General features: G+C 49.9%; 1 protein-coding gene across 5 annotated transcripts in view; it reads left to right on the top strand.

Moving 5' to 3' along the window:
* The window catches only part of ADRB2 (adrenoceptor beta 2), a 61,816-nt gene that overhangs the window by 10,476 nt on the left and 26,990 nt on the right, over positions 1-24,350 (top strand). Inside the window, exons 2-3 of one of the 5 annotated variants that reach the window (XR_014185215.1) lie at positions 6,100-14,690; positions 20,002-23,233. The exons of 1 other annotated variant lie outside the window; for it this stretch is intronic. Coding sequence is in view for 2 of the 4 variants with exons in the window: in XM_082063477.1 (XP_081919603.1) it covers positions 6,100-6,146 (47 nt within the window). In the remaining 2 variants the exon portion in view is untranslated. 3 more of the 5 variants (XR_014185216.1, XM_082063478.1, XM_082063477.1) reach the window with 3 other exon arrangements.

Below are 24,350 nucleotides of genomic sequence, written 5' to 3'. Positions count from 1 at the left end.
TCTCACAGACATGACTTCATCGCAGGCGTGGGCAACAGGAGCAATGGCGAGAGGCTCTCTCACCAGCCCCAGATACGGTCTGAACGCAGCTCCCCACTTGTGCCGCCTCCTCGGTGGCTCAGAGGGGTCCGGATTCCGCTGCCGAGCTCTGCAGCCTCAGCCCAGTCCTGAGAAATGCATAAACAGCAAGCGGCCTCTGGGGAGACCCTGCCAAGTCCTTTCTCCCTCATGTAAATATTTTTTCCTCTTAAGTGTACACGAGTGTGAAAAATCCCTCCTTAATCTCTTCTTTCTCTCTGTCTAAAGGAAATGCTTGTTCGCCCCTGGGTGGGGACTGCCCTCATCTTGATATTTTGCAGCCGTCAGTCCAAGCAAGAACGACACTGCCAAAACATTGCTTGTTGCTCCCAAAGCCGCACTGCTCCTGCTGCCCAAGCCTGCTGGCATCAGAACAAATGGCGCCTACGACAGTGGTGTCAGGCTCTCACCGTTCTTAGTGGCTGTTGGATGGACAGTGTGGACAGTAAATTGGCTAGGCAGCCTTGAAGAAGCCTTTAAAACCAGTGTGAAATATCCACGGGGTTGCAGGGTCCCTGCTCCAAAGTCTGAAATGCCCATCCTGTTGTATTGGTCTCATGTCTGGAAATGAGTGACAGTTTTTCCCCGGGAAAACCTGGAGCAGAAGCGCTAGAGAAGTCTCTGTAGGCCTGGCCGACAGCTTGGTGAGAGAGCTGCTGATTTTCTGATACACACTTAGCAGAGTAAGGAAGCACGTCTGTGTGTAGCAGAGGGGGTGGAAGCCCCATTGTATTGATGTGCAGGGGAGCGGAGTGGAGGAGCTGCCTAAATACCCCGCCACCAGGGAATCTCTTCTCACTGTTCAGATGGTCACCTGGCTGTTCTGCTTGGGGATGGGTGGGATCAGGTGCAGGCTGCCACCCCCTCTCCCAGCCCTCTGCCCGGGACCCCAGCTGACCTCTGTGTCTCACCAAAATAGGAAGATGTTGCTGTTGGTGGTTTCAGAGAGGAAGCGAGTGAGCATGCAGCCAGGCTCGCACAAGAGAACGATGCTGAGATAAGCTTTGACTGTAGGTCTTTTGTGATACCTCATTGTAACACAGATTATTACTGTGATACTGTGAGGCTGGCTGAGCATGGGACAAGTTAGTCTTAAAGCTGGAGTGAAGAGCTGCTGAATGCGAAGGACTATACAAACAGCTTTGTAGCTAAAGAAAAGGATAAAAAACCACTTCCCTTGTGCTCAGATGAGAACCACCCTCACAGCAGCCCAGCAATTCGATATGGAGAGATGTTGACTTTCTAGGCTGGGCTGTAGGATGCTCTCCCAGATTTGCTGTGCTGGGCCCTGCGATGCCTTTCCTGCCCCTGTGTCTTGTCAGGCTCCAAGCCAGCCCAGTTCAAGCAGGACCTCTTTCCACCCAGCTTGTCATCTGTGAAAGAGCTGCTGTAACCCGTCAGGTCACAGATTTTCTGTTGGGGTGTGTGTTGCTCTGCTCCTGCGCTCTTGCTGAGCCGGACTGCAGTGCCAGCCGCCATGGTGGGAGCTGGAAGGTAACTCTTGAAATCGGTCGTGACAGGGACTTGGTTGACAATCTGAGTGATCTTGACAGGCTGCTTGTAGCAGGGTCAGTGTCTGATCACACAGGTCTGTGGCGTGGAAGGTGGGAGGGGAAGGGAGATGCTTTCATGCTTGGTCTGGAGGTGTAAGCGTTCCTCAGCATGACAATGTTTTCAAGCACAGACATCAGAGCAGTGTCGTACCCTGGACTATGGCGTTTTCCTTTGGGTTGCAGCGGGTGCTGGTAGGGACCTGCCTTTCACCAGGACCAGCCCTTTGAAGTGCTGTAGCTCAGAGAAACCCCTCCCCTTGTATCCTCCTGGCAAGCACAGGTTGTTCTCTTCTTCTTTTCAGCTTCATAAAAGTGGAGTCATTTGTGAACTTGCTAGGGTTTTGCACAACTGGGGTGTCAGCACAGTCCCTGCCCTGGGACATGTGGCCCTGAGCAATGTCAGTGGTGGTGGAGAGGCAATGGAGACAAGTCCCACTCAAACCTGGAGGTCCTCCTGTCTCCAGCTGATATACAAATATAGCACTACAGAGTAAGAGTATGTACAGTTATAGATGTGCAAGTGGGGGAGGCGCTAAGCTGAGGCACAATCCACCGCTATTGGAGTTGATTCATGGCATTTCAGCACAGCAGCTGAGGCAAAGGGGAGCTGTAGGGGGGACACATGGGAGGAAAAAAGGGGGAGCAGAACCGCAGAAGGACATTTTGTGGCCATTCCTCAGTAACTACGTAGCACGATTTGTTCAGTTCATTTAAAAGCTGGCTGTGTGGACCCCCATCCCTCTGGGGTCCCTGCTGCAGATAAAGACCCTTCTTAAAAGGGGATCCTCAGGGTACCTATTTTTAGCATGGAAACCCCTCCAGGAGTGTCATCCAGCCCAGAATGAACATCTCTGTCCCCAGCAGAGCGATGTACAGGCTGTTCCTCCTGCCGGCCCAGCCCTCCTGCGCAGGGGCCCAGCTGACATTTGCTAGCGGACTGTAAGGGACAGTTGTGGGCATGTCCCCACGGCCCGGGAGGCGATGACACACCGGCTGCCACCACGGCGGGCAGGACAAGGCGGGACACGGGCAGGGGGCTGGGCTGGGCTGCCTCTCGCTTGGCGGTGGGGAGAGTCAAGTGATGGAGGCGAGGGGTGCGAGCTGTTCCCAGAAAGGAAAGGTCAGGGTGCAGAGCCGGGCTGTGATCAGCCTCCGAGCCAGAGAGCAGCAGGGCTGTGATTTCTAGGCACGACTTGTGGGTGTTGGCCAGGAGACACAGAAATGAATTGGAGAGGAGGAAAGGATTTTTGGTCTGAAGTGTGAAGCGTGGGGCAATGCAGAACTGCTGGCTGGGGGCATGACGAGGTGTCCCTGCCAGTTCTCAATGTCCCGCTGGACCCCAGAGGGACCCCGGGAGGGGATGCTGGCATTGCATCTGCTCAGGTTTGGTCTTGGGCTGGGCTGGCTCCAATCCACCATGCCGGGGACAAGCAACCGCTGAGCAGCACACTTGGACTCACTGAGAGAATCATAGAATCATTTCGGTTGGAAGAGACCCTCCGGATCATTGAGTCCAACCATAGTCTGCCTGCAGGGTAGGATTTCAGCTTCTACAGATGGCAGAGCTTTGGGGATTTTTCTTTCTGATACGAATATACCAAGCCAAAGGCTTATAACAAAGTCAAAGTTATTTCAGAGATATTGTCTTTCTCTGCCTCAGAATTCCATTTAACACGCAAAACTCAGGAGAGGAAAATGATGATAAAACTGTTTGGACAGGGCCAACTTTTTTAGCATAGGTTTGGACGGTGCAGCTTGAGCTGGGTCTGTAAGGAGCCTTCCATCAACTTTGCCAATAAAGTCATAAATCCAGTGTATAGGCTGGTGATGAAAAACTGAAAGAAAGAGAAGGACTTGAAGGAGAATGGTTGGAGAGGCAAATGGAAGCAACCGGAGAACAGAGGCAAAATGAAATATAGCCCCAGGATAGTGTAAAAAAATGGCAAAGAAACAAATGGAGATGAGAAAAGGGACTTAGGAGGGACAATGACTCAAACACCAGCAGGAAACTCAAGGTGGAAAGCAAGAGGCTGGATCCCATGTGGAAGAGGAGGGAGAGGCTGGAAAGGGATTTGGAAGGAGAAGAAACAGGGCTGGAAAATGCCATGACAGCAGGAACTGGGTTTCAGTGCAGGCAGCCTGACTGGTGCCTCTTCCCTCCCACCCCGGGGGTTCCTTGCCTGCTGTCAGTCTGATTTAGCAGCTCTGGCAGGACAAAGGAAGAGGGGACAGTTTCTCAGTGCTATAGAATTTCTGGGGAGCTGTGAGTGAGAGAGGGTGTCCATTGGAGAGGCAAAGCATGCACAGCGTGTTCCCAGCATCGGGGGGGGGTTGTCCAAGGCAAGAGTCCAGCCTAATTTACACTCCCAGAGCAAGGAAGGCAAGTGTTGTTTTATTTTTGAAGACGGTCTTGTCCGCCCCGTGCCATGCTACCCCCTGCAGTGGGGTTCCAGTTTCAGGAAGAGCAGGGGAAAAACAACCTCAACCAAGATAAAACATTCTGCCTTTACCCATAAATGGCATCAAATATTTTTGTCTCACACCATTACTCTCTCCTCCTGCCTGACAGAACCAGTGCTGCCCTTGCAACCCAGCACTTGTGGAAGATGTCCTGGGCAGGGAGCGGGCAGGGCTTGGCACAGGGCGGTGGGGTGATGTTTAAACCCAAATCACCCGAGCGATGAGCAATGTGAGGAGAGCACACGCTGCCAGGAGCTTCAGAGCCCAGCAGCTGAGCCAGGTGGCTGTGCAGCAGGACCGTGCCAGGGAACCGGTGACAAATGGGAGCTGGAATTTTTCCACCTGAGGCAGAGCAAGCACCTGATTCACCGAGAGGGCTAGTGAGAGATAAAGGGAGGTGTTGTTTGAGTGCTGCCTCGGCTGGCTGTTTCAGGGGGAAGGCAGGTTGCTCAGCACACTCTCCTTTCCCTTGTCTCCAATGCCTTGTGCAGGGTTCGGTTTCTCCTGGGGGTGGGAGATGCTGAAGAAGAGCTGGTTCATTGTGAGCAACTGCTGCACAAGGCAAAGCTCTCTGCTTTCTTCTCTCTGTGCTTTGCTGCCTGGATCTGCATCTTACCCTCCTATTGCACAGGGCTTGCACCTTTGGCATCGCTGTCAGTGACCCCTCCAACGTGCCCACCGGTCCTGCCCTTCCTACCGTGACAGCTGGGAAAGGAGAAACCTTTCATCCTCTCCTCTCCTCCGTCCTGAGCTGCCTCTGGCCTCTGACAAGACTTACCCTCCATCTCCTTGGGACGTTGGGGGGTCCCCAAGCAGCGGTGCTGGCAGAGCTGCCCCATCGCCCTCTGCTGGGATCCACACGGGAGCTCGCTCAGAGCTGGAGGTGGGAGGCAGGAGCCAGCAGCTGCTGGACCCAACAGTGGCTGCAGAGAGATGTCCTGGCACAGGGACTGTGTTTTGCCAAACAAGGGCTACGTGGGAGCCTGTGTGGCTGCTGGACCAGAAGACATTGTCTTTCCTGTGCTGGCAGCAGGCTTTGCCCGCTGCATTGAAGCGTATAAAGCCTCTGAGCGCAGAAGCAGCCCCTGCTGTTGGTGAAATGCCTCTCCCGATGTGTCAGGAAGGTTCAACCCAAGCAGGTGCTCTGACAGTGGAAAGGGAACAGACCTGGTTCTTACCATCTCCATCCCCAGCAGCATACTCTGGGTCTTCGGCTCTGCGCAGGGCTGAAGGGACAAAAAACTTCTGGGGGTTTCGGGGTCAGGCACCCACACAACCCTCTATGCTGTGTAGGAATGAAGCAGAGCTCACAGGGCTTCATCCAGCACCCAGGAGCCCAGGGCCAAGTTATTTCCTGGCAAAATTGGAATTCCCCAGCAGACTTCTGCTGGTGTCAAGTGGAAAACGTGGCAGTCTCTGCTTGCATTTATTTTAAGAAAGAGCTCCTATGGGTGGGATGAAATGCTTGTGAGCGTCATTCAAAGGAACACAAACCAAATGGCCAAGAAGAGTCCCTGCCAAATGCATTGTTTTTTGAATAAAAGCCATAGCTGGGGATAGCAGCATCTTGATTTGGAAAGTGGGGCAGACATGCTCGTGTAGTGCCCGCTTGTTCTCTGGCTGGCGTTAGCTTGGGTTTTTAACTCCGATGTCCTTGAGTGCTGAAAAAATTAGAAGGTGGCTTTAAAAGAGCATTTAAAAATGTGTTTTCTATTAGGAGCCTCCATCTGTAGATAGATACACTCAGAGAAAATCAGTGATGGACAACAGATGAAAACAGCCTGATGTCCGTATCTTAATATATCATCTTTATTTTGCTTATTTTCCATCTCTCCCCTTCTGGAACTGGGGCACTTGAGTCCTACAAACTGGTTCATTCCTGAAGCATCTGTTTCCTCCTCTTCCTTGTAGAAGACACCAAGACAAGCCAATGCATGTGGAAAGTCCCCTCCTAATCCTTAGAGCAGGGCAGGATTAAACAAAGCAATAACTCACTATTTCCTCTCAGCTCCCAGGTTCCTTCCCGAGTTGCTGGAGCTCTGTGCAGGGCGATGATTTCCTCCCAAATGAACAGCCCAGCTCGTTCGTTCTCAGAGGCCGCTCTGCCGCCTGCCGAGGCGCGATTCGGGAGGGTACGGAGCAGGCATTCCTGCCATTCTGCAAGCACACGCGCCTTTGCAGTGAGTGTGTCTGACAGGTACGGAGACAAATCAGGACAGCCGTCTCCCTGCCCCGCTGCGGCCATGACCTTGGCGATAAGCGGGAGATGCAGCTGCGGGGTGCGCAGGGGATTTCCCAGGAGAGCTGTGGGAAGGGTTGGGTACCTGGGTGGCACTAGGGATGCTGCTTGGGCTTCGGCATCAGCAGCACTCCAGGAGTTTTGCTGCTCTTGTTTTGCCTTTTATTAATTATCTTGGGGTGTCTCTACAATGCAAGGTGTGCCAGCCAGTGGCTATGGTTTGGAAGGGACAGGGCAGTGTAGCTCACTTCTCCTGGTGTGTCCATCATGCACACTTGTCAGTGCGATGAATGGGCTGACAACAGTGTGCGGAGGGGTAAGGACAGTCAGACCTCCTGCGGGAGGTGGGAGCCCAACCCGACCAGGAGCTGGCAGGACCCTGGCTGTATTAGAGGTGCAAAACCATCCATGGTCCATCCATGGAGTTGTCCTTCTGTGCAAGGCACCGTGGGAGTAACATGGAGATACCCCCAGTTTGCAGGATCTGTAGCCACCCCTGAAAAGCAATCTGGGTTATATTGCCACTGGGGAGAGAACGCACTGTTAATGAAACACATGTGAGTCGGTAGTGCCAAAAAGTTTACCCAGGCTTTGTACATAATTCCTCAAGACCTCAGTCCACTCCGAAGCAAAAGCTTTTATGTGAGGTTGCGGGAGGAAATACAGCATGAAAATATCACCCTGTTCCGCAGTGACAAACATCTACGATGCAGGACCCAGATTAGAAGCCGGGAGCACTGAGGTCCACGCTCTGCGGCGGTGACTCATCTGACATCTCGGTGCACTTGCCTGCAGAACGGAGCCATCCAGGCGCGCGGTGCCTGGAAGGACAGTGTCTCTGCAAGCGGTGTCCCGGAGTTTGGAGAGAAGATGCTTCACAACTGCCAGATATTGTCCTTTCTTGGCTTCTGCAGCAGGAAGCTGAACCTCAGCCTGCTCCAGTTTCATTAACAATTAAACTCTTTTGTTACTTTGCCAGAGCTTACCTAAAGTACTGTGAGGTTGTAAGACAACTGCCACTAGGTCATTACGCCTTGCCACCCAGGGCGAGAGAATGGGGCTGGGTCACCAAAGGATAAACCACCACCCTTTGCTCCAAGAGGGCAACCCTTGCCTAGTAGCAGTAGAAGCCCATGTTGTGTTATATTTATCAGTTAGTCTTGAGTCATCCTGCCTAATCTAAAAGTGACTGCATCCCCTGCAAAAGCTTCCCGTTCTCATTAACTCTGCGTACATGTTAAAATTTCCTTCCTTCAGCCAATGATAAAAGAGGTTGTGTTTGCAGAGACCTTTATTTCTTCCCCCCGTGCTTCTTGCATGATTCATCCAGGGATGCCGCATTCTCTGTAGGTGATACAAGAAGTCGACTCTAAGAGGCAATTGCATCATGAACATCAACGTAAATTGGGCCAGAGAAGCTGATGAATGCTAACGGGTACTTTTCCGTATACAAGCTAATTATAGCACCAGCAAAGCCAGGTCCAAGCTATGGCCTTGCCTGAGGAAATCCCCAGTGATTATAGCCAGGAGTTCCAGTTACTGTTTTTTACAAGTAAAGTGACTAATAGAAACTAGATCGCTTGGGTAATTTTGTGCATTTTTGGAGGATTTTTCTGCTTTAGTGTAAACATAGGGATGTGTGTATTGTGGTCAGAAGTCAACTGAAAGGTTTTCATGCTGTTTGCCCTGTGCAGGACGAGGGGGTGCCCACCTCTTCTCTAGACAGAAGGGTCTGGGGCACCCCAGAGGGACCCTGTTTCCTATGCCTGGGTCCCCTTCGGTTTACCCCTTTGCTCACAATTATGGTTTCAATCCTTCCTCTGGAGCATCTCTGTTCAAGGAGGGCAGCAGAGGCATCCCGGGGCCTCTCACTTCAGGCATCCTCATCTGCAGCTGCTGCAACGGATGGTGATGCAAATAACAAGCTCTTTATTGTTAATAATAGAGACAATTTAGAGATGAGCTGTTGAGTGATTAAAGGGCTGGCTGGACAGGTTTTTGAGGCGAGAATAATAGAGCTGAATATATGTGTGCATCTCACCTGCTACGCCTTTTATCTTTCCTTACATGGAAGTTGTTAACATTTGACTTCCAGTAATTTATGAAAAGCTCAGTTACAGTTTCCACATGGACTCCCTCTGGATGGATTTCTGTGCCACAGAAACCACTCTTTCATTACACACCACGGGTTATCTATTGGCCATTTTAGCACATAGTTGGTAACTCCTGCGATCCTGAGTGCTGCTCTGTCCTCTGGCCATTGCAGAGAGCCCTTGTATCACAGAGTCACATGTGAAGGAAACAACATTATACAGCTGCTGGGCACTCTCCAATAAGAAGCTGGAGACCTTCAGATTTCAGTGTTGTCATAACCACGCAACTGATTTAAAGTACAAAAAACCTGAAAGCCCTTCCATATCAGGCCATCAGAGGGCTGTAGATGAGCTGCTCAAACCCCTCGTAAATACCAGGGCTGTCACTCCTGCAGGTCTTAGGACCTTCCATTTTTAAATGAGGTTTCTGGTTACAGCTGGGTCTCACAGCACAGCCTGCAATTGCTGCAGGGTCACGATGCTGCGAGGTAAGATTCAGCCCTTCCTAAAGAGCAGGGAAATTACAATAAATAAATAACTGAAATGAGAACCCAGTGTCCCTTTCACATTCTGCCGCTGCCATTTCTGCATGTTCTTGGGGAGGTTTCGCTGGGCTTTTCCTCTCCTTTGGTCAACCTCTGCAAGGGTTGTATCATTTCCAGCCCCCTTTCTGGGGACCAGGAGGTTGTTGTGTTGTGTGCAAGTGAGATTTGGACTGTAAAGGATGGGTTTGGCAAAGCCAGCCCGCCTGTCTGAGGGCTCAGATGAAGAGAGAAGTAGCTGCTGATGGAGGAGGACAAGGGCAAGGGCGCTGGAGGAAGGGGTGCACCCAGCAAGTGCAGCAGGTCACCGTGACTGAAACCATGAGATCATCAACAAGTCGAGCTCCACCTCGCAGGAAAGTCTTTTTATATCTCCGTGGCAGATGCCAACCATTTGCTCACTCACTGAAGAAGGTGCTTGCTAGAGAGCAAAGCAGAACAGCCCCTGAGGGCTGCTGTGGTGCAATCACCAGCTCAAAGCCAGGCTCTGAGAAAACAGGCCTTCTTGCAGGGGTTGTATTTACCCAGGTGCGATGCCCGCTCCACCCGTGGATTCCTGGCTGCCGCTGCCTTGATGCTGTTTGCTCTGTGTCTGCCCGCGATACCATCGGCCCCGTGCAGCACCCGCCGTGCCAGCGCTGCTCGGCTGGCTGGGGCTTTGCTGTGATGAAGGAAACCAGAGCGTAGTGTGGACTTGGCCGTGGTGAGGCTGAGTGTTTTCTGCACAAGTTTAGCCCTGTCAGCCCTGGCACAAACCTCTGAATTCCGCCATGTGATGTGGGCGAGCAGGATAAGAGAAAAGAGTCAGGACTTTCATAGAATCATAAAATAGTTTGGGTTGGAAGGGACATTCAAAGCTCATCCAGTCCAACCCTTGCCATGAGCAGGTTTCTCTGGATGGCACCCTGTCCTTCAGGTGTGTCACCTGCACCACTTAACTTGGTGTCACCTGCAGACTTGCTGAGGGTGCGCTCATTCATCAAGTAATAACTTATCCAGGAGTGAGCGATTAGCCAAGGCAATTTTGAAAGTGTGACTTAAGCTCCAGAGATGCTTTTGAAAAAGTTACTGGAGATTAGTTGCACAAGGGAGAACTAAAGGATGGCTAGGGCTCCATCTCTCTCCCTGCCCACACAGTTATGTATTTCTAATGTAGTTGCCACTGATTTAATGGGATGATAGAGCCACAAGACCTCCTAAGAGCAGCATTCTCCAAACACCAATGATATAACCGTGATTGCCAATAATTGCCACTTAGACTCTCCTTCAAGTTGTTTGTGTGACTCCAGCATACATAGTGTGAAATGAATGTATTTGCTTTTAGGTTGCTCTTGTGTAAGGTGAAAAATAGGTTAGATCTTTATTAGATTAAGTGCTGTGAGGGGATGGGAAGGAGCCAAGAGATGCTCTGCACTGAGGCGTGTGAGCAGTTATGAAATAGCCTATGGGGAGAATGTCTGAGGGGCATAACACGCTGCTCAGTCTGGGAAATAAGACTTTGCGCTTGTTCTTAGGTGGGAAACAGCATCATGTGGGGACCCACCTGCCTCAGGTCTGGTTTCAGGGCTGTGCTCTGCACGGCTCTGCCACATTCACATCCTTTTGTAACGCACAGGGAAGGTGCCAGCTCAGGGAGTGTTAGTGCCACCTCCACCTTCCCCAGAGCCACCGTGTCCCGTGGGACAGTCACTGTGCAGCACGGCTATGGAGAAGGGCTGTGAAGAGGGTGGCCATGTTGTTTATACTGCGTTTGTGTTATTTCCACACTCTGTTAGCCAGAGCCACTGCTGCCACCAGTGGAGAACCACTCCCTGTCTTCAGATGGTTTCTTTGTGCTGAATCACATTTATGTAACAGCCTTTCCCCGAGTGTTGGCAAACTGTACGGGCCCCCTAAGTCTGGATGAGAAAAACTTTAAAACCTGTGGCTTTTCTTTCTTCTCCCTCTTTTGTTTGCTTTCCCCTGTTCTCGTTGCCTGCTCCCTTCTGAGCCATTAACGTTCGTGCCAGCTTCAAGTCTTCAGGCCGCCACCGCCTACCCCAAGGGGCACCAGCATATCTCTTACTTCCACGTGGCAGCAGCAATGCCTCACCACATCAAATGTTGTCAAAACCTAAGGCTCTAAAAAAGAAACCCTGACCTTTACGAGCACCGTAACCACTCCTGAGAGAAGAGAGCATTTCCTGCCCTGCTGCAGCGTTAACATTTCATCGGTTTCTCTTTCTACTTTGATTCCCGTACATCAGAGAAGCTTCCATTTCATCAGGCTAAAAGGCCCCCTGAGCCTCTGAACAAACCCGATCTGTCCTGAGCAGCCCCGGAAATATTTCCACACCTCTGGGTGAGGTTCCCCACCAGCAGGATGGGAACAGAACAGAAACTGGTGATTTCTTCCTCTTTCCTTCCCAAGCTGTGATGCTTAAAAACAAAAATATATCCCCAAAGTCATATTTAGGAACAGCTGCTTTTGAGATGTTCCATGGCCTGAATCCTCTCACCAAATATGAATTTGTGTAACGTGATGGAATGATTTGAAATTGCAAGATCTGAATTTCTCCCATGGTCACCTCTCACAGCTCCTGCCCTGCCCCTCGTCCTCTTTGCCACATCCCAATGACAAGAAGTCAAGCAGGTGGGTACTACGCAGCTCTGGAGAATATGTTCTTCTAAGGGAAAGGAAGGGATTTATCTGAATAAAGAATTTTATTTGTGCTGAAATGGCTTCCACTATGTCTCTGAGTCTAAAGTAGTTATCTGCATTACCTCATTAGTCATGTTAATCATAAACTAGCATTAGTGTTAGCTCACATGTTTGCCAGGGGATGTCAGAACTGTGCAGAGAGTTGGCTAAAGATTGGAGGTTTGGAAACCAGACCTGGATACTAGTGGCTTTGGCTCACTAAGCAACCCTGGTCAGATCCTAACCCATGATCTGCTGGGTGGGAGAGATATAACTTGATTCCCAACTGCTTCAAGATCAGTGGATGAAATGCACCATTTTGAAAATGAGGGAAATAGTGGTTTTCTGTTGACATGAACAGGCTAATGACTTCCATTCCTCCTGCCTCCTGGCTGCCAGTGGGACCACAGTGGGACCACAGTGCCACACCTGCAGGCAGGAGCCCCTCCTTTCTTCTCAAGGAGGGTCACAAGAGTCATTTCCTCCATCTGGCCTCACTTCAGGCCCTTTCCAGCATCTCGTGGTGTCAGCGCCCAATGCACATCACACTCTGGCTTTAGTTGAGGCAGGAGAAAGAGCAGTGTGGGGACAGGCTGAGAGGCAGGAGCATTGCAGTGTGATGGACACAAACCACCCGTGTCCTTCTCCAGCGAGTCTCCGCCAGGCTCTGCTCCTTCCCAGCAGGAAAGGAAACGCCAGTGCCCACCAGCTCCCAGCATGTGGATGCTCAGCAGGGCACAGCAATTATAGTAATTGTGGTGGAAGGCTCTTGTTCAGCCTCCCTGCACTCTGCCTAGCCCCTGGGGCTAGCGTGGGGTTCACAGGCTGCCTGAGGATAAAGGACTCGGTTGTAAACCATTTCCCACATCTGAGGCCGTTCCTCTCGTGCCCTTGGGATCAGAGATCATCCACACTGGATCCTCACATGGGAACAGCGCCTGCGGGAGAGACGGCGCAGAGCTGCACGTGAGAGATGGAGGGAGGACGTCCGCTGTGTCTCGCACTCTCTTGCTGCCTTGTCCTCCCAGGAAGAGTCTCGAGGGAACCTCAGCAGCATCACAAAAGCTCACAGCAAAGTGCAAATGAGAACGTGAGTCTCTGTGTTTCCAAAGGGGGAGACGGTAATGCCCAGTTTCAGCTGGCCTGAGTTCTACCTTGTTCCAGGCTGACAGCCATCCTGGAAATGCTCGGTTCAAGGAGGCAGAATTTAGGTTAGAACAGTGTGGGTAGCTGTCTGTGAGTTACGGGTGTATACATGTAGAAAATGCACCAAATTTCTCTAAAAAGAGAGATTCTGTGGTCCAAGCAACCACAGGACAGCTGGTTTGGATGTTTGCCAGTGAATGAGAAGCAGGGATTTTGACCTTCTTCCCCATTCCCTTATCTCCAGCTGGGTCGCTGGTTGTGGATTGGGTCCCTGAATTGGGAGTACACCCATCCAAGCCACGAGCTGCAGCTTCTCCAGGAGAATGCTGGGGGATACAGTGTCAAAGGCTTTACTAAAGTCCAGGTACACAACATCCACAGCCTTTCCCTCATCCACTAAGCAGGTCACCTTGTCATAGGAGATCAGGTTGTTCAAGCAGGACCTGTCTTTCATAAACCCATCCTCAGGATGATCTGTTCCATGACCTTCCCAGCACCAAGGTCAGACTGACAGGCCTGTAATTCCCCAGATCCTCCTTCCAGCCCTTCTTGTATTTGGGTGTCACATTTGCCAACTTCCAGTCAACTGGGACCTCCTTGATTAGCCAAGACTGCTGACAAATCATTGAAAGTGGCTTGGTGAGCAGCTCCACCAGCTCCCTCAGAACCCCTGGGTGGATCCCTTCTGGCTTGTGTGAGTCTGAGTGGTGTCACAGGTCACCTACCATTTCCCCTTGGATTATTCTTCAGTCTGCTCCCCATCCCTGTCTTCCAGCTCAGGGGTCTCACTATTAAAGGCTGTTCCTGGAAAGATCTCACTGGAGTCATTGAGGGACCACAACTCTTTGGGTCTGGCTATCCAAAAGGTTTTTTACCCAGTGAAGAGTACACCAGTCCAAGCCATGAGCAGCCAGGACGGGTTATAACAGCACACTCATCTCTCATAATTTCAGATTTGCAGAGCATTGAAAGGATGTGGTTTTTCATGTAGCCATGAAACTGTGTTTCTGTACCTCGAGAGCATAGTGAGATCCCACATACAGGGTATTTTACACTTGCATCATGTGCACAGGCAGTAGCTCACATTTCAGAGTAAACCGCTTCCATCAAGGCTTCAGAAAGCATCTTCCCTTTCTACAGTCCTACTTGCCCTGATAGTCACAGCTGCAACACTTAGATAAAGTCTTATCACCTGCAAAGAGTTGAGTGCACAATGGCAGCACATGCCCTAGAACATTTCTCTATTGTCAGAAAAAACACAAGAAGGAAAAAAATTATTTGCCAAAACCCATAAAACCCCAGTAAAGCATTACACAAGGCTCCCAGCTCTCTGACAGTCAAGATTCCCCACTGGGGGACTGCAGGATTTTACAGTTTAGAGTAATAGTTTCAAAGATAATTGTTGCTCTGTTGGGAACCACCTCCAATCTGCTCAATGATTAAAAAAAGGCAAAGCAAATAAAGTCCTTCCTACTTCCCAAAAATTAAAAAGAAAAAAAAAAAAAAAAGAAGAAGAGGAAGAAATAAACAAGCCCCTCAGAAAAGCTGGGGCAAGCAAATGAGAGAGAAATGAGACAGCTTTTAATAGCCTGTTGCTTTGCAGCTGTTCCCATTCTGGCTGCTTTCCAGAGCTACTTTGATGATCCTCTGTCAGGAAAAGGAGAAGTCCTTCAACCCTAGAATTTGCTTGGGACATTATTTCTCGGCAAAGTAAATGAAGATCCAGATTTGGAATTTAGTGATGGGACTGCCATCTGCATCAATTTAAGAGCTGATGATCTTCACCAAGAGCCTGGCAGATATCCTGGTGGTGGGAGATCTGTGTTCTTCAGCTGGTGATTAAAGACAAAGAGGACATAGGACTTCAGAGGAGTTTGATACCACAACCAACAAGTGGAGGTATGGAGTTAAATTGGTGCCTGGCTAGTGGGTAGCAGGTTGGACATGTGGTGAGAACTGACACTAACTGGGAATTGTGTTAAAGTTTGGCTTTGTTGCATTGGCTGCTGGATCCCTGCCCACAGGAGAGCTCATGGGGAAGGGATATAAAACAAGCACAAACTAGTGGGAGAATGACAGGGAAGAAATACCACCCCTGAGCTGATGGGTACGTCACAAGGTGTTGAGAGGCGCTGACAGGCATTCCCAAGGCTGTGACTTGTACCTCGGAGTCGTGGATGAACTCTGGAGGGAAGATGCTGTGTCAGAGCCCTGCAACAAAACAAGCAGCATCGCCATGTGTCACCCAGAGATGGCCTCGTACAGCCAAGTACAGAGATGCCTAAAGCACAGGTTTGAGTTACAGCAAACTGAAAGGGCTGAGATGTGAATTTTTCATTTCTTAAGTAAGTATGGTCATGAAGTAGCCTAACTCTGGGATCGGTACATTTTGATGTTCCTTGTGTCTTTATGTTACACCCCGGCTTCTTAGCACATATTAACTGGTGCTTTTTTTACCTGGATCTGTGAAGAAGTAACTGGTGGTTCATTTAACGTTGTTGTACCCTAGGATTCTTTTTACACCCTGCACTTCTAATATATGCTACTTGAAGATTACAGAAAGAATTGTTGGCAAATGGTAGATGACAGGTTGCTGAAACATGATAAGACACCAAGAGTTTCTAATGAGAGATTGAAGAGGCAGGAAAGGAAAGAGGGGAGAATCTGTAGACAACCTCTGCCAATCTTTACTAGATTGGAAGACCCCCGTTTATTAATAGATGCAGAAACTGTGCAATGCAAGGCTGTCTTTGCCTGGAGTGCATGGAGGCTGTAGAGTGAAACCCTGTTTTGTTCTGCCCTTGTTCCCCCCCAATCCCATTGATGCTTTGGGGAATATCTGCTCAGCTGCCTTGCAGATAGCTACGTCGGTCTGAGGATGTCCATTTCTCTAGCTCAGATGCCTCAAATTAAGTGAAGCAAATCTAAGATTTCAAAGAACACTTGGAAAATGACTAAAACAATCTACTGGCAACTTGCAGTTTAGGGCCAAAGAGGGAATTTTTTCCGTCTTCATCCCTTCCTTGACCCCCTAGGAAATGTCCCTTAGGAGGCATTTTTAAGTCCCACTGTGACCATGTGGGCAATAGTCAATTCCCATTGACTGAAAGGGTCATTTTTACTTTCTCATCAAATCTTCACCCTGCAGAATGGCTGCCGTTGATCCTGGTGTGTATTATGACCAATGACCAAAAGTGATCTCATCATTAGTGTTCCTCCTTTTCTAGGGCTGTACTGAAACAGAATAAAGGAATGTAAATTAGTGATGTTCAGCTGTCTACATAGATAGCAAGATGAATGTGTGTAGCCTGTCTTCACACATCCCTTGCTTTGTGGGATACGGGTGGTCCGTCCTCTCACGATGATGTTTGTCTGGTGAGCAAATCCAGACTTCCCACAGGTGAACAGGCACCGGTCGGGAACAGAGGCTGCGAGGTTTCTTCAGCTGACTTCTGTTTTGAATATTATATTTTGACTTGTGAACCCCGAGGAATTCAGATCTCAGGGCAGAGGAAACGTTGGAAGAGGTCAGGCAAGCTGTGCTCCCTCTGTGTTACTCGGAGCAGCAAATAGCATGCGTTCCAGGGCAACATCTGATTTTCTGCTTTTATGAGGCAGATGTTTAGGGGAAGTGATCTGCTGTTTATTTTAATTGCCATCTTCCAAACCTCCTTCCTACGTGCGCGCACACATTTGAAGACCATAAATAAGGATTCTTCAGATTACGCCGTTATTTGGGTTGCTGGCCCTGTATTCCATCAGTGTCTGGACGGGACTGTGTGCTGCAAACCCAGTTCTCCTTGCACATTCGTTTTACAGTGGTGTAAATCATTAGGTCTAATTCCTTTCTCAATGACACTAACATAAATCTGAAATCACTCCACTGACGTCAGCGCTGTAATGGCAGTGTAAAGGAAAGTTAGGCTCCCTTGACTTCAGAATGTTGCTGCTGATTTACACCGGAACAAGAGCAAAAGTACTTGGGCTCAGCACTGTGTTACTGAACAGTAGGCCAGGGTTTGCTCTGGATACTGTGGTGACAATGGAGAACAACTCCATGGATTTCACTATCATTATGCTGATGCAAATGAGCTGCACCTTCGCTACAGTTTGGGTCTTGAAGAAGTCCGTATAGTGGGTCATTGGTGAAACAAGAATAAACCAGTGCTCTTCTGTAAAGTGATTGGTCCCATAGCCTGTTCCAGGAGAGTCATATGGAGATGAATCTGACCATTTGGCTTGTGTTGCTGATGATGATGGAGAGCAAGGCAGTGGTATCTTCATGTCTTGAGGAATGGGTGGTCCTAGATGACAGGGCATGTGGAGGACCTACCCTTTCAACTGGTGCTGAGGGCTGGAGGAGAGGTGGGAATGCTGGCTGCGCTCTTCTCCTCTGAGAGGGCACAAGCAGTTGGTGTAGGTGTTCTGTACTGGCGGCATGCAGGGTGTTGATCCTTGCCCACTTGCTTTTCTACGTTTTCCCACCTTGTCTCCTAAAAGCTAGACATGAAAGTCTGGTTGTTAAAACGGTACTGGCCTCTCTGCTCTGCTCTGCCTCCAGCCTGCAGATTTAAGCAAAAGAAGACAAGAAGTGGGTATTTCCCCTCGCAAACAACCTTGCTGTTTAAAGACACTTGGGCAAGGAGGGCCTGGATTTCTGGTGGCTGCTCTTTGGGAAGCTGGAGAGCCCAGTGGCCTCAGAGCCCGTCAGCCTTGCTCCATTAAAACCAGTGGAGACAAGCTGATTTACACCCCTCTTCTGCTGGCATCTGGCCAGTCTCTTCATTGTTCATAAGTGACTTTCTTTTTTAATAGCACGCGTTTGCTCTGAGTGGCTTGGTTTTAACACAGTGAGATGCAGCCATGTGTAGCATAATGGCTTTAAAGCCAGCGAGTTGAAATGAGCTCCGTGTGAACCACCAGGCAGCCTGGAGGTGCCACAAAGCAGGACAGGGCCACGGGTGTCCCAGGGAACTAAGCTCACACTTTCTTGCTTTTTTCCAAAAAGCTGAGGCCATTCTTTACCAATCTCTCAGCCTCCCCCATGTTGGCAGAGGTGGGAGGCAGCAGGAGAACCTCAGAAACCAGGGAACCACAGTCCTTCCCTTTCTACTTCTTATCCAAGGGTCCAGCCACAGCTATCATCAACAGGAGAAATAAAACCATTCTCCATGCTCCCAGCCCCAATGGACCCCAGCCGGGTGCATGAAATGGTTCCCACATCCACACTGTACAGCTCTGGGGACAGATGTCTGCTCTGAGCTCCAGACATGGGGTTCAGCAGCCCAGGCTGAACCTGGGACCGGTGGCAGCTCGGAGGTTCCTCCCTGTCCGCACTCTTGGTTGGGAGGTGGCCCCGTGAAGATGAAATGGGAGCTAAGGGAGCACGGCCCCAGTTTTCCCACCCGTTTTGCTCTCACTAGCAGCCTATACGTTTACTGGTGGGGAGAGGCAGAGTTTACCAGTCATGAAGCAAAACTCTGACTATTGCCATAGAAACCAGAGCTTGAACGTGAAGCTCATCCAATAAGGCAGCAGGAAGAGGACATGGCACTTCTGTCTCCTGTCAAAACTCTCGTGCGTGGCTTTGATTTGGAATACCAGAAAGTCACTATTATAGTAGTCATGTCATTAAATATCCAGATATGAAGAAACATTGACTTCTTTTGGGTTCCTAGGAAGAGCTAAGTCAGGACCTCAGGACTGGCCTGTGAGGGATGAGGGTGGTTATAGTAGCACCATTTCAGAGCAAAGCTCTTCCCAATTAGGAAAGGAGGCAATTAAATCACAGTGGCTGAGGGATGCAGAATCAGAAACATAACCTTGCTCTGCTTCACGGCTTTGTCTCCTCAATGCAGACATGCAGTTTGTTTGGAGAATTCCCTCCTCCTTCCCATTTGAACTCTATAGCAGTGGCTTTGCCCTGGAAGCTTACAGCACAGTTCAGATTTCCTTGTAAGCTTACAAGCTCCATCTATAGGATAGCCAAAGAAGAGCCCTTTGGTTTCAAGCTGATGAAAAAGGGCAGAGAAGCTTCACTCAGAGATTCTAGTTTTATTCTGGAAAAACTCCAGCATGCTTAGCATACCACATTGCAGAAAGTCACTGGTTTCGTTGTTGTTACTTCATATTTGGGTATAGCATTCCTCCCTGGTTAAACCATCGGTCCTCGCTGCCATGCTGAATGACTGTAGGGCTGTTGTCTGTGAAAGCTGCTGGAGTTGTGGAGCTGCTGTTATTCCTTGTGGAAAATCTCAGGGATTTTCTAAAGAGCTTCTGATCCGTAAGATTTCTGGGCTACGGTGGTGATGCCCCCAGGTTCTGAGACCCCACAGCGATCCATGTACAGAACTAAACAGTAGCAATTAACATGTCCAGATCATCTAAATCCAGCTGATTTAGCGAATCAGTTTCTCATCGGCTCGGTGGTAATGATCACCAGCCCAGCCCACACCCCACTGCACAGCCTGCACCAGCAGAAGGAATTGCGGTCCAGGGGGGTTTTTAGGAGGAGGAAACACAAGAGGGGGAAGACTCTTCTTCCTTCTTTTGTGCAAAGTAGCATCCTTGGAAATAAAGTGCAGCACAGAGTTGGGCTGTGTGTGTTGTGAGCAGTCTTTTGAAAGAGACATCGGCACCTGACACTGCAAACCATCTCTCGCATGCTGGAACTTCATCTTTGACTTGCACAAGAAATACAACTACATCTTGGATACCCAGGATGCCTCAGAGGGAGACGTTGTGTTCCCAAAGAACAGATACGAGCTTTGGCTTTCTGGTTTTAAATGCTGCTTTCTTCCCGCACAAGCACAGACCATAATCTTTGACATGCACTTATTAAAATATAACCTTAAAATAAATGAAAGCACAGGCATATCCCATACTTGTTCCTTTATCTCAAGATTGATTTCTCATTTTTCCATCTAACATGTCTGTCCTTCAGGTTTCCTGACAATCAAGAAAATGCCCTGTTTCTTCCCTTTTGTAGATTCACAGATATTAAAACCAGAAGGAAATGTGTTGTTATCTTTCGGACAGCTGACCTGAGTGTATCTGTAGAGATGCATCTGTTTATTCCAATTATTTCACGCAAAGAAGTTTTGCTTTTTGGTAGCTACTGCAGGAGAATCATCACGTCTGAATCCCCCCTCTGCCCCAGTCTCTACAATGCTAAACTGACCATTTTTTCCTTTCCTTCTCTGTCCCACAGAGATCCCAGGGTGTCCAGGAATGGTTGAGAGCTGAAGGGCTGACCTCTCTTCCTCACCATCCTGAGCTCATGAGGGCTCTGAAGAGGTCGAGTTAGGAGCATGGCCCTGCTTCTCTGAGCCCGGGGATGCTGTGGGAAGTGATTGCCTTGGCAGATGTCTTCATCCCAACCCATAGCCCATCGTGCATCACCTGAAGGAGAAGCTGATGGAGGATAACCAGAGGACCAGGAAAGGCTCTGCTAGCCTCGGAGGACACAGCTGGGGGGCCGGCACTAGGAGAGGCACTTTGCGGGAGTCACTGCATACCAGACTGGCTCTGGGAAGAAGCTACAGGAGCCCTGTGAACTGAAGGAGGGGAATGTCCGAATCATCACAAAAGGTGCAGAGGGGTCTCCCTGGCACAGCATCCTTGGAAAGCACTTTAAAAAGGGAAGGGGGTATCAGGACCACGTGGCCATCTCCGGTGGCTGGTTTGGAAGCGGCATGGCAAGGTCCATGCCTTGTGGTCAGGTGAAGAGCGGCGGGACATGCTCCAGACAGAATGAGAACCTGACCAGGACTGAGAGGGAAGGAGCGTGGAAGATTGCTTTGATTTATTCTGTGCTTGTTTCTCCTTCTGGTGTCTTCTTGGTCTACCTCTTTTTCTCTCTAGGCCTATGTGTACTGCATGTGGGGCCCGGACCCTCACAAACAAGCAGATTATAATAGCACAGGGCAAATCCTGCCCAGTATTCAACTGTGCTGCCCAGTGCAGAGCTGTTGCTAGATGGGGCTGACATTGCACAGCGCAGATGTAACAGGGCCTTTGTTTGCTCCATATGCCTACAAATCTGAAACTGTAATGCCTGCACTTCAGGCAGGAGAAAGGCTTGAATGTGGCAATCCTTTTACTTGCAAGCAGTCACACACTGGCATGACCAGCCACACTTGGAAGCCAAGTTTTAACACTTGAGCCCCAAAATATTGTAGAGCATCCGTCCCTCTCCGGTAGCTGTGGAAATGAGCGTGCTGGCTGGCTGCACACTCAGCCGTGTAAAAAACTCATTAAGAAGAGAAAGAGACAGACGGAGGGAGTGACAGCGGGCTCAGGCAGAAAATATTAGGTAAAACTGATTCAAAACCAACAGGAAAATGTGCACTTCTTGGTTGCAGGTGGTGTCCCAGCCGCCGACCGCCGTGCCCAGCTGGGCAGCTGCAGGTCACTGATCACCGAGCTGCTCCGGGAGATTTGGGCAGACGAGTCGGTACCAAACTGTGCCAGGAGCCCCATCTCAGACCCTCTCTCTTGGGCTTCCAGCTGCAAACCCCCATTCCTCATGTGCAATTGTATTTATTTATTTATTTTCTTGCTGCTTGATGCAAAGCTGCTAAAACAGCACCTTCCCCACAAAGATCCGCAGCTGAGAGGACGGAGTGGGGGAGCGTGTGCTGTGTCTGTGCAATGGATGTGGGGCCGGTGTGCGCTGGGGGGGCTGGATCTGTGCACATGGCGTGTGCACGTGGGGCAGGAGGAAACCGCTGCGCTTAAACCAGAAATACTTTGCCTGGGTTGAGTGCGCAACTTTGATCTTTCCAGAATTAAGAAGAGGCAGAGCAAACCTTTGTTGGGAAGGACAGCAGGACAGCTGTAGGGCTGCATAAGCTCTGCAGAGCCCCTCTAGCTAGATTTTCTTCGCACCCGTGCTTGTGCAGGGTATGTGTGTCTGTGCAAGTTGCTTGCCCAGGTCGTGTGTTCCCAGCTGTAATGAAGCAAACTTACTATGTGTACATCCCAGCTTTGGACACTCACAGGAGGCCAAATTTCCAGCCAGGCAAGCTCCCAGCAGTGTGTACACAGAGGTTTAATACCTGGCAGCCTTTTCTGCTCTGTCCAGAAGAGACACCCTCATGCAGACCCATTTAGCACCACCAGTTTGAGACCGGCAAACATGAGCCTCTCTAGATAACGCTGTAGCTGTGCTGTAACGGCTCATGCTCAGCCTTGGCTGTTTCTACCCATTTTGCTATAATACTGGCCCGCTGGCAGCATCCACTCGTTGTCAGCTGTCCTGTTTTATGGAAAGCCTGGTTTCTCCCTTACCCTTCCCTCCAAGATGCCCCACCAAGGCTTTGTCCAGACCTGTGTACCACCACACAGGATGGAAATATTTCCCAACGAAAACCTGTTCCTCAGAAGATTTCTGGATGGCTCTAGTCACAGAAACACTGCCCTTGGGATTAGTTTTCAGGTTAGAGACACACATGAGATCATTGTAGCTCTTTCTCTCACAAATCCTCTCACGTGTGAGACCAGGTTGCAGTCAATGAAAGGGATACCCTTGGTCTGGTGATTTGCCAGCATGGCCCAAAAGCAGTGACCTGTTTACTGCTTATTGCTTCCTTGCAGGGTTGGAAGAGTTGGAAGAGATTTATTGCAAATCCATCTGCCTATGACCCTTCAGGCTTGTTCCATGCATTACATTTAGCAGTGGTGTGCTGGGTCTATTTTTAAATGCACCGACACCAGGGTTGTTGTGCTGTCCTTTGGGAGATTGCCCTGTAGTCTAAGTCAGGACCTGCTATCAGTATTCTACCTGTATTTCCTTCCGAAAACTTCATTCCATTATTCCTAGGGATGCTCTTCAAGTACTTGCTGCTCATTGTGTACCGGTCAGGCTCTGCCACTTGATCTGTGCTCCTCTTTCCTCCTCCAGGAATCTCTTTGGCTCCCTGATTACTGCTGCTCCCTGTCTTTCTTTCTCATAGTCAGGCACAGAACGAGCCTGTTTGTTAATTCAGCCGTGCAGAGTTTGTCAGGGGTCCCGTGCACAGTTTGTCAGGGGTCCCGTGCACAGTTTGTCAGGGGTCTGCACCCACCAGCGGAGCAGCCAGGACCTCTGGCAATGCCCGGTGTCCCCAGCAGCTGTGCAGCTGCTCTCCCCCTCATTGCAAAGCATGTGGGGCGCAGGAAAGGTGCAGACACAGAGATGTGTCCGAAGGCAGATCAGTGTTAGCAATGAGCACTCCTATCATGTGGGGAACGAACGGCTGCTGGGGACAGTACACAACAATGTCTCCATCTCAGCAAAGCCCAGGCTGAGCAGTGGAGGTGGGTGACGCTCCACAGGCAGCGCTTGCTTGGGGGGGTCTTTGTGTGCAGCACTCGGCCAGAGCACCATTGTGATTGTGAGAGCTCTGTTCTGCTCACCGAACAAATTGTTCTTACAAATAAAGAATGAAAAGTCCTCCTCATCCCACTCTTCGTTTTTATGCTGTTTATCGAGCGGCGGCAGAGGAAGGGGCTGCACCTGGACGGCGGGAGCAGAAAGGGCCTGTGGGTGTTGGGGGCTGTTGGGAGAGGCTGAATGCAGGCAGAACAGCCAGGGGAAATCAAAACACAAAGTGCACCAGGGCAGCTTGCAGGGCCTCTCCATGATGCTTGCTGATGGGTAACGGGTTGCAATGTCTCTGGGCACTGGGAATGGGGCTGTGGGACAAGGCGAGAGAGGAGCTGAGCAGCAGCAAGGCAGCCCACGTATGTATCAGTCCTGCGGGAGCTGTGGAGCGGAGCAGGAGGGAGAGAGATCAGAGAAATCAAGGAGGAGGAAAAAAAAGACAGATGAAAGAGGGTCCTAAGTCTCCCAAGGGTTTCACAGGATGGCAACAGAGGAATGTGGAGACTCCCACGTGGCAGCGTGTGGTCCCAAGGGCTGGTTCTGTGCCCAAACACCAGGCTGGTGACAGAGCAGAAGGCTCCTCCGCTCCTCCTCTCACTCCACAGCTGTTCTCCCAGTGATACAGGCGGGGTGGCAGTGACACCACAGCTTTTCGGAAGCAGTTGTCAAAAGAAGAATTTGGTCCCCAAACAACAATATAATCAAAACCGCGCATTTCCAACAGAATTCGTGATTAGACAATCATCCCAATTGAAAATATTGGAGGGCCTGGAGTGCCCCGATTCTCCATCTCCCAGACTTTGTATCTGGATTTACTGAGTTCTGGGGTCAGCCCTGGGTTTTGGGTCTGGATAAATTGTGAACCTTATTTGCCAAGAGTACACGCAGCCCCATTGCCTCCAGACATCCCAGAACATGTCCAAATATCTTTTTAAAGTTCCTAAAGCTTTAAAGCAATCCAGATAAAAGAGCCACGAGGAGATTATTGCAGCACATAACTGCAATAAACCTTTTCTTCATCCTTTCATGGTTAGAGGTATGAACATGAATTATGGCAACTTAAACCTCTTGAGAGCGGCATGTACAATTGTTTTCTCAAATGGCTGGTAAAGAACCTCGTTAAGCTGGGATGTCAGCACTCACAAATGCTGCTGTCTGAATGGGGCTATTTTACAAGTCAGTTTAATCCTTCC

Source organism: Streptopelia decaocto, assembly GCF_964273445.1.
Source record: "Streptopelia decaocto genome assembly, chromosome: 12".
Taxonomy (NCBI): domain Eukaryota; kingdom Metazoa; phylum Chordata; class Aves; order Columbiformes; family Columbidae; genus Streptopelia; species Streptopelia decaocto.
This window is presented reverse-complemented; position numbering and strand designations above follow the sequence as displayed.